This window comes from Prenolepis imparis, unplaced genomic scaffold (genome assembly GCF_030444845.1).
Source record: "Prenolepis imparis isolate NDT839.2.m4 unplaced genomic scaffold, iyPreImpa1.0 SCAF_9, whole genome shotgun sequence".
Taxonomy (NCBI): domain Eukaryota; kingdom Metazoa; phylum Arthropoda; class Insecta; order Hymenoptera; family Formicidae; genus Prenolepis; species Prenolepis imparis.
Window position 1 is genome coordinate 2,318,431 of NW_028141167.1, and position 12,543 is coordinate 2,330,973.

The 12,543-nt window shown below is 33.4% G+C and overlaps 4 protein-coding genes across 5 annotated transcripts; 3 read left to right on the forward strand and 1 right to left on the reverse strand.

The window, feature by feature from the left end:
* Positions 1-595: 595 nt before the first annotated feature.
* LOC145940860 (mitochondrial inner membrane protease subunit 1) lies at positions 596-1,764 on the forward strand. Its single transcript, XM_083046489.1, has 3 exons — positions 596-737; positions 1,128-1,325; positions 1,494-1,764. The coding sequence occupies exons 1-3, from the start codon at positions 633-635 to the stop codon at positions 1,656-1,658; spliced, it is 468 nt and encodes a 155-aa protein (XP_082902615.1). The 5' UTR covers positions 596-632; the 3' UTR covers positions 1,659-1,764.
* A 446-nt stretch (positions 1,765-2,210) lies between these two features.
* Positions 2,211-5,299, forward strand: LOC145940857 (trans-1,2-dihydrobenzene-1,2-diol dehydrogenase). 2 transcript variants are annotated; one of them, XM_083046480.1, is made up of 5 exons: positions 2,211-2,329; positions 3,385-3,589; positions 3,820-4,111; positions 4,333-4,754; positions 4,983-5,299. In XM_083046480.1, exons 2-5 carry the CDS (start codon positions 3,385-3,387, stop codon positions 5,087-5,089), a joined length of 1,026 nt encoding a protein of 341 aa, XP_082902606.1. In that variant the 5' UTR covers positions 2,211-2,329; the 3' UTR covers positions 5,090-5,299. The 2 variants fall into 2 exon arrangements, with proteins under 2 accessions (XP_082902606.1, XP_082902607.1); XM_083046481.1 differs by having other exon boundaries at positions 4,348-4,754.
* Positions 5,300-5,417: 118 nt separating this feature from the next.
* Ints2 (integrator complex subunit 2) lies at positions 5,418-10,297 on the forward strand. Its single transcript, XM_083046473.1, has 5 exons — positions 5,418-5,994; positions 6,247-8,330; positions 8,527-8,731; positions 8,839-9,145; positions 9,414-10,297. The coding sequence occupies exons 1-5, from the start codon at positions 5,711-5,713 to the stop codon at positions 9,864-9,866; spliced, it is 3,333 nt and encodes a 1,110-aa protein (XP_082902599.1). The 5' UTR covers positions 5,418-5,710; the 3' UTR covers positions 9,867-10,297.
* Positions 10,298-10,381: 84 nt separating this feature from the next.
* Ap-2sigma (adaptor protein complex 2, sigma subunit) lies at positions 10,382-11,903 on the reverse strand. The gene is made up of 4 exons (XM_083046490.1): positions 11,744-11,903; positions 11,259-11,408; positions 10,997-11,170; positions 10,382-10,832 (listed from the first exon to the last, which is right to left on the reverse strand). Exons 1-4 carry the CDS (start codon positions 11,744-11,746, stop codon positions 10,731-10,733), a joined length of 429 nt encoding a protein of 142 aa, XP_082902616.1. The 5' UTR covers positions 11,747-11,903; the 3' UTR covers positions 10,382-10,730.
* Between the last annotated feature and the right edge of the window lie 640 nt (positions 11,904-12,543).

The following is a 12,543-nucleotide window of genomic DNA, read 5'->3' on the forward strand; positions in this document are numbered from 1 at the left end:
TTATCATTTCGATGATTATATATATATAATTTCCGAATATTAAATTTAAGAATAATTAATCTTTATCGCACGCGAAAGACATCGATTCGGCGAAATTTATATATATTGGTTTAAATTTCTGTATTCGAGTTGAAAATAATAAACGGGAAGGCTAATTATTTAAATAATTATATGCATTTGTGTGTCTTTTGAATATATTAATCATTTATTCAATTCGCTCTGTGAACTTCGATATAAAACGAAATTTCCAGTGCACGATCAATGATGTGAATTTTTTCAAGTTGGCAATATATGTTGGCAGTATTTATTGCACATATTTTCAAGAATTTTGTAAGATTTATTTATTCTAGCAACGTATTTTAAATACATTTTCTTTTTTCGATTTTTCCTTTCTTCCCTCCGAAATCTAAAATATATAAAAACATAAATATCTATAAATATAAAGCATATACATAGATTTGCAACAAAAAGGAACAGACCCATATCAATGAGGTGCAAAATGGCACGTGCACAATTGTCACTTCACGTTTTGACATAAGAGAGAGTTTCGTGAGTTATATAGAGATTTTGACAGATCAGATGAGGAGAAGCCTTTTGGGTGAGTCCTCGTCGAGGCGAGTGGCACTTTATACATGATGTTAAAGCTAAATAAATTCGCGTACAAGGTTATACGCGGATTCGTGCAATGCGCGTGTGTGACGTACTGTGTGTACGAATACATAGGAGATATTGTTGTGGTATGTATTAAAATAAATAAATAAATATATATATATATATATATTTAAGAAACCCAAGTATTGTGAGATTTAACATTTCGTTTTTTTTTCCATTTATTCGGAAGCGATTTTTTTTCTATATAAAATTACAGTTTTTAAAAATTTTTCCTACATCTAGCAAGACTTAACGTAGCATCGTTTTATTATGTGTTTTAAAAACAAATTATATTTGATTGTATAGATTTTATAAAAGCGAGAAAGTAATGTATAGTAAATTTATTTTTTACAAATAAAATTTATATCATATTTTTATGTGCGACACTTTTGTATTATGTATATATATTTCATATAAATTTATATTACAAGGAAAAAATGAGATAAATATGCTGATGAATATTTTGATAATTACAGTGCAGTGGCCCATCCATGGAACCTACATTATATACCAACGATGTATTGCTTATGGAACGAATATCAGTTAGATTACAAAGGCTAGAGAAAGGCGATATTGTCATTTCCAAATGTCCCACCAATCCTAAACAAAATATATGCAAGCGAATTGTAGGCTTGCCTGGAGAAAATATAAGGAATGGCCTGAATATAACAACGGTAAACTTAGTCATGAGACATCTTTATAGAGAAAATTAATTTATTATTTCATATATATATTTTATTTTATTAATCATATTAGTTTAAATTATAATTTAAAAAAAGCATATTAGTTAAATTATAATTTAAAAAAAGCACGCATTAATTACTGTGATGATATCTTTTCAGATACCTTATGGGTATGTTTGGTTAGAAGGTGATAACAGTAATAATTCTACAGATTCACGGGTGTATGGACCAGTGCCTCATGGATTGTTACGTGGACGAGCTTTATGTAAAATATTCCCTTTGACAGAGATAACTATGTTCACAACAACAAAATGCGTGACCTAAATTAATCATATATACACAGAGAGAATTTTCTCTTAGAATTTACCCTGAAAATCATGGTATAATCGTAGGACAATTTTATTGTGATAAATATTAATCAAAGAAATTCTCATAAAATTCTTTCCTTATCGTATTGTCCTACGATTACCATGATTTTCAGAGAAAATTCTCTCAGTGTAGAAAAATATCTTTATTGAAGGATTATGGAAAAATAATTAAAAATAATTGAAACAACTTTTAGGTTAGTTAGATTAATTTGTAAGAGAATAAAGTTTCTTATGTATATTATTGTGTATATATACTAGATTTATGTAATATCTCTCTCACATAAATGTATGTTTTTCATAATCCTTTCAAAATATTTGTCTATATATTTGTTTGATTTATTGATATTTTATATCACAAATATTGTCTATACTTGTGGTAACAAATAACAATGACAAATAATATAGATTATATCAGCAAAAGATGAAATTTGAAATGATACGTGGAAAGATACACTATAAGTAAACATGATAAACTAAAGTTTTAACAATTTTTATTCGTGACGTTTAGAGGTCAATTAAAAGTCGACGAGCAAGATAAAGTATACAAGCCGATAATAAGAGTGGCTATGTGAGAGATGGTTAGTATATTCAAGTATATCGTGACAAGTACTTCGATCGTGCGACAATGTGAGTATATTTCTCTTTTTTTACCTTTGGAAATTGTCAAATTCCTTTTGTTGTTTCTTGTAATTAAAGATCTTAAAAATGATTCCAAAGGATTAGATTAAACTGAAAAATAGATTGAACTAAAAATTAGGTTATAAACTTCAAAATTACGCAATATAAAGATAATGTTAACAGAGAAAGTCAGTATAAGTGACAATTATAAAGATAATAAAAGTTATAATTAGAATGATTTTAAATCCAGATGTGAGAAAATCTTAAATTATAAAGATAAAGTATATATATTTTATATATATATATATATATATATATATATATATCGATGATATGTTATCGAAAATCGAATTCAATAAAATTATATATCGATTGCATCGATAATTGAAATTTAAATCAAGATATAAAGATGATGTTTAGAAATATTGAATAATAAAGAAAAAAAAATAATTTGTATAATTATTTAAACATATATATTTAAATTTAAATTATTTAAACAACTGTATTTAGGGTTTGTTATTGCGCATTTATCTGATGATAATGCTACAGAAAAATATAGATTATTGCTATAGAGAGAGATAACTTTTTTAAAATGTCAATTTTTTTAAAGAATAATGTATTATTTTCCTTTAGTTTTATTTCATTTTATGATATAAAGAATTATATTATACTTTTACATATATATAGTTATTAAAAAAATTTTAATCTTACTGATACCATTTCTTCAAAAATTTCACCCCAAAAAAGAATATATATTTCTCATAAATTCCTATAGAAATATCATTTTACTAATTATCGCTATTGCTAATTTTTTAATATACCAATTTTAAATCACATTTTTTTCTCAAATTTTATTGAAGTAGAGTGGCAGAGTTTTTAGAGAGCGAGAGAGAATATAAGATATTTTATTTTGCCATTTAAGACTTTAAGATATCGAGATACATATATATACACATTGAAAGACTGATTCTCTCACACATATATGTGTATAAAAAAAAACATAAATTAACAAAAACAAAATAAATGAACACAAATTAACATATTTTGTACTCTGATCAATTTAGATGGCTACTCTACGATGGGGCATCGCCAGCGCGGGAAAGATATCGCACGATTTCGTGACGGCGTTGAGCACTTTGCCAGCGAACGAGCACCAGGTGATCGCCGTCGCGGCGCAACAATTGTCGCGCGCGCAAGATTTCGCGAAGCTCCACAAGATCAAGAAGGCCTACGACGATTACGAGAAATTGGCGTTGGATAAAGACATTGGTATCCGCACGCAGTAGTAACACCGGAGCTTTCAGTTTCATTAATTCGCTGATTCATTATGCGCTTCTGCAAAAAAAAAATTTCTATCTATATATACTTAACATAAAATCTGGGTATAAATATTTAAAGCATAATAATATACTTATTGCATATAAATAATAAGTAATATTTCAAGTAATTTTTTTTGCGTGGAAACGTGTATTTAAATTTACTGTTTTTTTTTCCTCAAGATATTGTATACATCGGTACGATCCATCCTCGACATTTCGATATCGGGATGCTGATGCTGAAGAATGGCAAACACGTCCTGTGCGAGAAGCCCTTGACTCTGAACTTGAAACAGACTACCGAACTGATCAATTATGCGAGAAGCAAGAAGCTGTTCCTGATGGAGGGTGTGTGGAGCCGCTGCTTCCCCGTGTACGACGCTATCAGGAAGGAACTCGCGTCCGGCAGCATCGGCGACATTCATCAAGTAACCGTGCCTTTTGGTTTCGGATTTGCCAACGTCGATCGAATAACGTTAGTATAATATTTATAACTTGAAATTAAATTAACTTAAAATGTACATAAATTAATAATTATTTTAAAATGTACATTAATTAATTTAAAGTTAATTAAGATAATTAAAAATTAATTAAACGAACTTAAAATGTAAGAAAAGAGAAGTAAAAAAGACGATGAAATGATTAGTTTCTTTTAGGTTGTCTTTTAATTAATTAATCGAAAATTAATTTTACAAGATCTGCTCGTTTCAGTACTAAGGAACTGGGCGGCGGCACGATTCTGGATATCGGCATTTATTGTCTGCAATTCGTCTGCTTGGTCTACAACAATGAGATGCCGGAAAGTATAAAAGCCTCCGGGGTTTTAAACGAGAATGGCGTCGATTTGTCCATGTCGGCTACTTTGCTCTACAAAGGGAATCGCACTGCGACCATCTTGACGCAGGCATTCGTCAATTTACCAAATGAAGCGTTTATCAGTGGCACCAAAGGTACAATAAAAGTGCCGAGTTTCTGGTGTCCAACAACGGTCGAATTACCAAGTGGAACACTAAACTTTCCGTTGCCGCAATTAAATGAGGAGATTCATAAATTCAACTTCATAAATTCCGCCGGATTTTCCTATGAAGCCGCCGAAGCTCGCGCGTGTATTCTAAAAGGTAAAGCTATTTTGCGCTATATATGTCTCTTCTGTGTGAAATTTATAAATTATATATATATATATATATATATATATATATATATATATATACTACATGAATGAATGAATTATAATACAATATAAATTGCTACAAAGAATATAAGTTTTTCTATAATAATAAAAATTTATTCGTGTGTATAATATGTTACTGATTTTAATATAAAATATTTTTGTATATGTATTGTAGGTTTGATAGAAAGTCCGAAAATTACGCACGATACGTCTTTATTACTAGCGAAACTGGAGGACGAACTTCGCAGACAATTGGGTGTTGTGTATCCTGAAGATGATTGATGAAATCATTTACATATTTTACAAATAAAATATATGTGTGTGCACATATTTAATATAAACAACGTTATCGTACATACAGATATACAGAGTATCTCCTATATACATATACATTTATGCATCCAATCGAGTTTGCTATAAATTAAGAGCATAGTTTAATATTGTTACGTTTGACTATTTTTCGAGAATAAAAAAGGAAAAATTTATCACAAATATCTTCTACATTGTATTTAAAAAATTAATTTTATTATATAAATTATTATCGCTAGTATATATATATATATATATATATATTAGAACAAAAACCTCATGTGTAATTAAAAAAATACTAAATTCGTAAATTTCCATTTGCTAAAATCTATAATCTATAATTTATAATTTATAAATATAACAAACGACGACTTTACCAGCAATTGAAAAATGAACGTGGCTATGTATTTCCATTCCAAAAAATAGAATAGCGCTACTGTACGGGGTATAAATGTGTATGTACCTGGCCCTGGCAAGCTAACCAAAACTAACTTTGAGTGTTGACACACATCACGATAACTGAAATTTGGTTGTAAATAGGAACCGATTATAATCAGTTTGCGTGATAATTAAAGAACGAAACTCACCAGCGAGATGTATGAAAGTACTCGCGTGTCGCCGCGAGTCTTCACGGCGATACAAAATGTTGATATTCAGGAGTTATCATTGTGTTCGCACAAAGACATCAGACCCATCCTGCCGTGTTTGGTTAGAATGAGCCTCATCTCGCCGCTTGACATAACGAAGGAGTGCGTGGAGGGTAGGAAACAGGTTCTCACGATATTGTCGGGCATCGAGTCCGTCAATTCTATCATTGCCCTCTTATCAATCGATTTCCATGCGCTCGAAACCGACGTCCGGCAGGAGCAGCAGTTGAGGTTAATATTTATTGCATTTCGTTTTATTATTATATTTTTTTACATGCCAAAGAAATTTTGTCATTTTATTATTTAAATTTTTTCGCTTTTAAAATAACTTTAAATTATCATTTTTTAATATACAATTATTTATATATTTATTATATATTTATATTATATATTTATATATTATATTTAATATATAATTAATATAGAATTTTCATATATATCAGGAATAATGTTATATGCTATATAATTGTCTATCTTTTCCAGACAAAAGCTTGGCAGTGTACAGCGAGATAGTGTACTTGCGCAGTCTTTATCGAGTGGCCTGGCTCTAGAGTTTGAACGCAGCGAGTCCATTCGTAGAATCAGACTGGTGCTCAGCGAGATCCTGTTTATAATGTCTCAGATACAGGAGCTGCAAAGGAATCAAGAGTTTCAGATCAAGCAGTCAGATCTGTTCGACAATGCAGTCTACATGGAGGAAATAAGCTATGTCATCTGCATAGCACTCGCCGAATTGCCAACATTGCTGTCCATCCTTGACATTGCGGAGACTCTGCTGCACGTCAAGCACGGTCCAGATATCATCTGCTGGATTGTCGCCAACAGTCCGGACAGTTTTTCAGAGGTGTGCGCGCACTTAATTGCCAATGGGGAGCGACAAGAGGAATCTGCCTTAGGTAGGATCAGAACGCAAGCCATCACGATGCTCTGCCAGATGAATCCGAGTCAAGCGTTGGCGATCAGGGCGAAATGCGTGGAACTGTGCAGAATGCCCGCCCTGGCTATCACTCTGAGCCTGGAACACGAGAACGCGAACACCTCGCAGCCCGAGAGCGACGTTGTCGCCTTTGTGTCTGGCTTGTTACTAGGCAGCGATCAGCAAGTGCGTTCGTGGATTGCGATGTTTATCCGAAATGGCCAGAAGCGCAAATGGGAGTCTCAGACGGCCTTGCAGTCGTTGCGAGAGGAATTGCTCAAACGATTGCAGACAATCGCTTCTCAGAGCACGGACAGTCAATTAGCGGAGTCGCAAGTCGTGCAAGCAAGCGCTTTGCTGAGGCTTTATTGCGCTCTGAGAGGCATCGGCGGCATCAAGTTTCAGGATGACGAGGTGGCGATGATCGTACAACTGTTAACGTCACATCCGCCGCCGTCGCCAGCTGGTGTCAGGTTCGTCTCCCTCGGTTTGTGCATGCTGATAGCCTGTCCTTCGCTGATCGGGCATCACAATCTGGAGAAACGCAGCATCGAGTGGGTGCAGTGGCTGGTACGTGAGGAGGCGTATTTTGAGAGCGCGAGTGGCGTTACTGCCAGTTTCGGCGAGATGCTGCTGCTGATGGCGATACACTTCCACAGCAATCAGCTGTCGGCAATCTGCGAGTTGGTCTGTGCCACTCTCGGCATGAAGATACCCATTAGGCCGAACAATCTCACGCGGATCAAACAAATCTTCATGCAGGAAATCTTTACCGAACAAGTGGTCACGGCTCACGCTGTCAAGGTCCCGGTCACGGCAAATCTGAATGCTAATATTCCTGGATTTCTGCCGGTTCACTGTATCCATCAGCTGCTGAAGTCACGGGCGTTCGCGAAACATCGAGTACCCATCAAGAATTGGATATATCGACAAATATGCGCTAGCGTGCCGCCGCTGCATCCGGTTCTACCGGCTCTGGTGGAGGTCTACGTGAATTCCATTCTAGTGACGAACAACAAAACGTCCGAGCATACGAACAGGCCTATCACCGAGAACGAGATTCGCCGGGTGTTTCAGAACAGCGTGTTCGGAGCGAATTTCGATTTTAAGAAGAATTCCGTCATGCAGATGGACGACAGTATGGACGTCGACACTTCGAAACCCTCGCTCACGTCCCAGTTACTGCTATTGTATTATCTTTTGCTGTACGAGGACGTGAGATTGTCCAACATGCATATCTTCATATCGCAAGGCAGAAAGCTCAAGTCGTACTCGACGGAATTTTTATCCGAATTACCGATTAAGTATTTGTTGCAACTCGTTCAACGGGATCAGATGAACTACGCCAGTCTATTTTCGCCACTTCTTCGACTATTGGCCATTCACTTCCCGCATCTATCCCTGGTGGACGACTGGCTCGACGACGAGATGATCAACATCGATTCCGCCATCGCGAGTTACGAGAGCACGAAAATCAGCGACATCGCGATCGTCGAAGCGTTCGGCCACGTTAAAACTTGTCCTTCGAGGACCGGAAGATTGTTGAGACAACTGATGACGATGAAGCCGACCGATATCTGGCCTCACGCTGAACTGATCATACATTATCTTAAAGATATTCTTGACGAACAAGTTCCTAGATATATACAAGGTATACATTATTTTAGTAATTATTTAATAACTTTTCATTTATTTAATGAATGTACTCGAGAGCTCTTATTATTTGTTTTTTTTCATAAATATACATTTTAATTAATAATTAACATGATTAATTGTAAATATTAATATTGAACATTTTACAGTTATTATTTATTAAAAATTTACATGCAAAACTTTTTAAATTTCAGAACTGTACAAACAAGTGTGGCTCAGGCTTAACACAGTCCTACCGCGCTGTTTATGGGTTCTTTCCATAAACGCGTTATTAATAGAAAATTTAATAGTAAAAAACGTTTTCTTAACGCAAGACAATATCGTATTGGACCCGCTGCAAGTATTGAGATGTGACACGAGAGTTTTCAGATGCGCGCCAATTTTATCTGTGATTCTTAGGTAAGTTGAGACGCGATTCTAAATAAATAAAAACTAAAAACTAAAAGTTATTTTAAATTATTTTCATAATAAAAATATAATTCAATTATATTCTGATGTTTCAATAGGATTTTGCAAGCCACATTGGCCGCGTCGCGATCTCAGTTATCCAGACACATGCAAGACAAACCTTTGACCGAGAAAATCGGACAACTGACGAGCGAAGCTGAGAGAGAGGATTTGAGAATAGCTTTGGTGACTGGTCAGGAAAGTGCGGCGGTGCAAATTTTATTGGAGGCATGTCTGGTAACGCCAGAGGACAAGAATACTCCTGGACAAATGTGGTCGCTCCGAGAAATACAGAGTGTCGTATGCTCGTACTTACATCAAGTATTCATAGCCGATCCGTCTCTGGCCAAGTTGGTTCACTTTCAGGTATGCTCGTAATAATAAATTTTATAATATAATTAATATCCCCCCCTTAACAATATATTATATATAATAAATTATTATATATTATATACTAAATTAATATATTATATAATAAATTAATATATATATATATTATATATAATATATTAAATATAATAATACATATGATCTATTCATTATATCATTACATATCTCTCGATCTATTAGAATTAATTATTTCTAATTAATTCTCCAATACAGTTATATTACGATGAATATTTTTTATTCGCAGGGATATCCACGGGAATTATTGCCAATCACGGTTTCCGGGATTCCATCCATGCACATATGTCTCGATTGGATTCCGGAATTGTTGTCGCAGCCGGAGCCGGAAAAACAAGTATTTGCAGTTGATTTGGCTTCGCATCTGGCGATTCAATATGCTCTACCAAAGGCACTGAGCGTTTGTCGACTGGCGATCAACACTCTGATAACACTGTTAGGTGTGTTATCCGCCAAAGATCGATTCGTTCTTTTCATGCCGGTGTTATCGTCGTTGACGCGGATATGCCTGGCATTTCCTCCGTTGGCCGAGGACACTACGGGCTTGTTGCTTCAACTTGGTAGAGTCAGTTCGGCACAGGCGGCCTTAGGCGACCGAATGACGAACTTGTTATGTCAAGAGGTGAACGCGACGTTTTGTACCCTGCTACAGAAGGCCATACTGCAATCGCGAGTTTACTAAAACGCGATTTAATATAATAACCGTACAAAATTGTTTATTAGTTTCGAGAATTCTAATATATATTATGTACAATATAAATTTATCTTTTATTCTCTCTCGTTCACCATGGATCTTGTTAAGCGACTGTTAACTTTGTGATCTAGTTTTGAGTTTTGTATAAATTAGAGATATCTTTGATATATTAATGGTATTATATATATAAAATATAGGGGATTATGTGCTCGCGATCGCACATATGTGATTATGTCAATATAATTAAGTCAAAGATATATACAAATAATTATTGACCATGATTATTAACACGGCAATTTTTTCTATTTAATGATAACAATCTTATATATGAGAGTATTTTTTGTATGTATATTTTGATCTCTTAAAAATAGAAAAATATATTGATTCAGCATCTTCTATTTCTTATATAAAGACAAGTAATTTTATAATAAGAAAAAAAATTAGTATTTTCTATTTTAATATAAATGCTATGAGATGTATGTATATAACAATAAAGAAAGACATTTCGTGGATATTATCACATATTTACAAGATTTTATTACATGCTTAAAACACAGGATATTTTATGTATTCTTTCTACTTGTTCTTTCATGCTTACAATAGTTTGTCATGTTCTGAACGCTGATATTTTTCTTTTGTAAGTCGTAACGCAAAATTCACTTAGAAATTATTATACATTATCTTCTTTACAAAATAAATCATTATTGGAAATCATCTGAATAATAATACATAGAATATTTATGTAAGTATTTCATATATATAATCTACATATTATAAATGTGTCCATTTTGGATATATTACACATATTCAGATGAAGCATTCGTTAACATATAAAGCAAAAATTGAGTCTGTTTATTCTAAAGAATTTAACATCAATAGTTGTTTCAGTACTTTGGTTTGACTCGTCTCTCTGATTTCACCGGCTAAGAACATCTCGTCCACAACAGTATACACCTAAAATAAGTATTATCATTATATACATTATAAAATAATTAATTAAATCAAGTAATACTATACGATATATAAAGCTTCATTATATTAAAATAAGAATTTTTAAATACATTTTATTAAATTTTTTATAAAAATGATATTAACATAAAAACACAGAGAGAATATACCTTGTAAAAATTAAAGACTAAATCCAACTCGCATACATTGTGGAAGTATTCGTTCAACACCTCGACAAAATTATGAATCGCTTCCAAGTAACAGAGATTATTATCATTAACATCGACGCAAATGCAGAAATATAAGCCTGCATATCGCCTGTACACTATCTTAAAATTGCGAAACTGAAATTTTTATATATTTATATTGTACATATGGTGGCTATATATAGTTCACACGTAGCACAAGAAAGTGGCATCTTGTCAAACTCACCTCAACAAAGTTTGTGTGTTTTGCATCTCTGACAGTGACAACTGCATGAACTTCTTCTATCAACTTTTGCTTTTCATCATCATCAAAATTCATATACCACTTTGCTAATCTAGTCTTACCCGCTCTATTTTGTATAAGAATGAAACGTATCTGTAAAAAAAAAAAAAAAAAATGAAGTTTAAAGCACTCGAATGATTATATCCTCATCATTGCCAATTGTTAGCTGCCATTATCACTGAATATAAGATAATTTTATCAAAGGTGTATTTCCTCATCATTCAATAAGAGTGATTTTTATGTGATATAAAGGCATAATTTTCTAATCTATTAAATCAAATTTGTCAAGTGTGTGCGATCTATCAACCACCTGACAGAAATGTCAGACGAGATGACATTTTGGAGCATATTTCTTCTTCCTATATATTTATCCGTATCTCTACTAGAGGATATCGATTTGCTCTTTATAATTATATATTTCCACGTACCATCTTCGAAATCGCTTAATCCCGTCACTCGGTGTCTAATCTCTCTATGATCTCTCTAAATTTTTGTAAACATAAAATTCTCTCTCTCTATCAATTCCCCGCCCACTGAACACGAAGTAGCGGCAATCACTTTCGAGAGGGGACTTGTCGTGGACATACAGCGCCTCGTACAATCTATCTTGCAATTGCAAGCCAAACATCGCTCTGTCGATATATTGATACACTGAATTATCAACTTGGTAATAAAGAGAAAACATAACCTAACTCTAAAGGTGCCTTTTCATGCTGACGCTCGACGTTCATTTTTAGCGGCAAAAGACGTCATGTGACCAAAATTGACGAATTGGTATCTTTATTTTTGGTCAAGTGACGTCTTCTGACGCTAAAAATGAGCGTCGAGCGTCAGCATGAAAAGGCACCTTAACCCTAACCAATAAATTACTAATAAAGAAAGAATCGCGTGCAAATTTTTCATGATCAATATATATAGACAACAAATCTTTTCTTCACGTCCCTGCTGACAATTTTTGTTTTACTAAAAATTATGATAGGGAGTGTCCTTTTTTCTTGTTTGTTTCCAATATTGTATAACGTTATCGCAAATACATTTTATGCTAACTGTGTATTATAATTTGCAATGCGCAGATCGACATATGTATATATACATATATAATTATACATATATAGAGATAGCAATAATAATATACATTTTAAATATAATATATCTTTTGCACAGTTTACAATAAATTATAAGCGCAATAGTTTAAAATTATTTCTAAATTTGATTTTATATATTCATT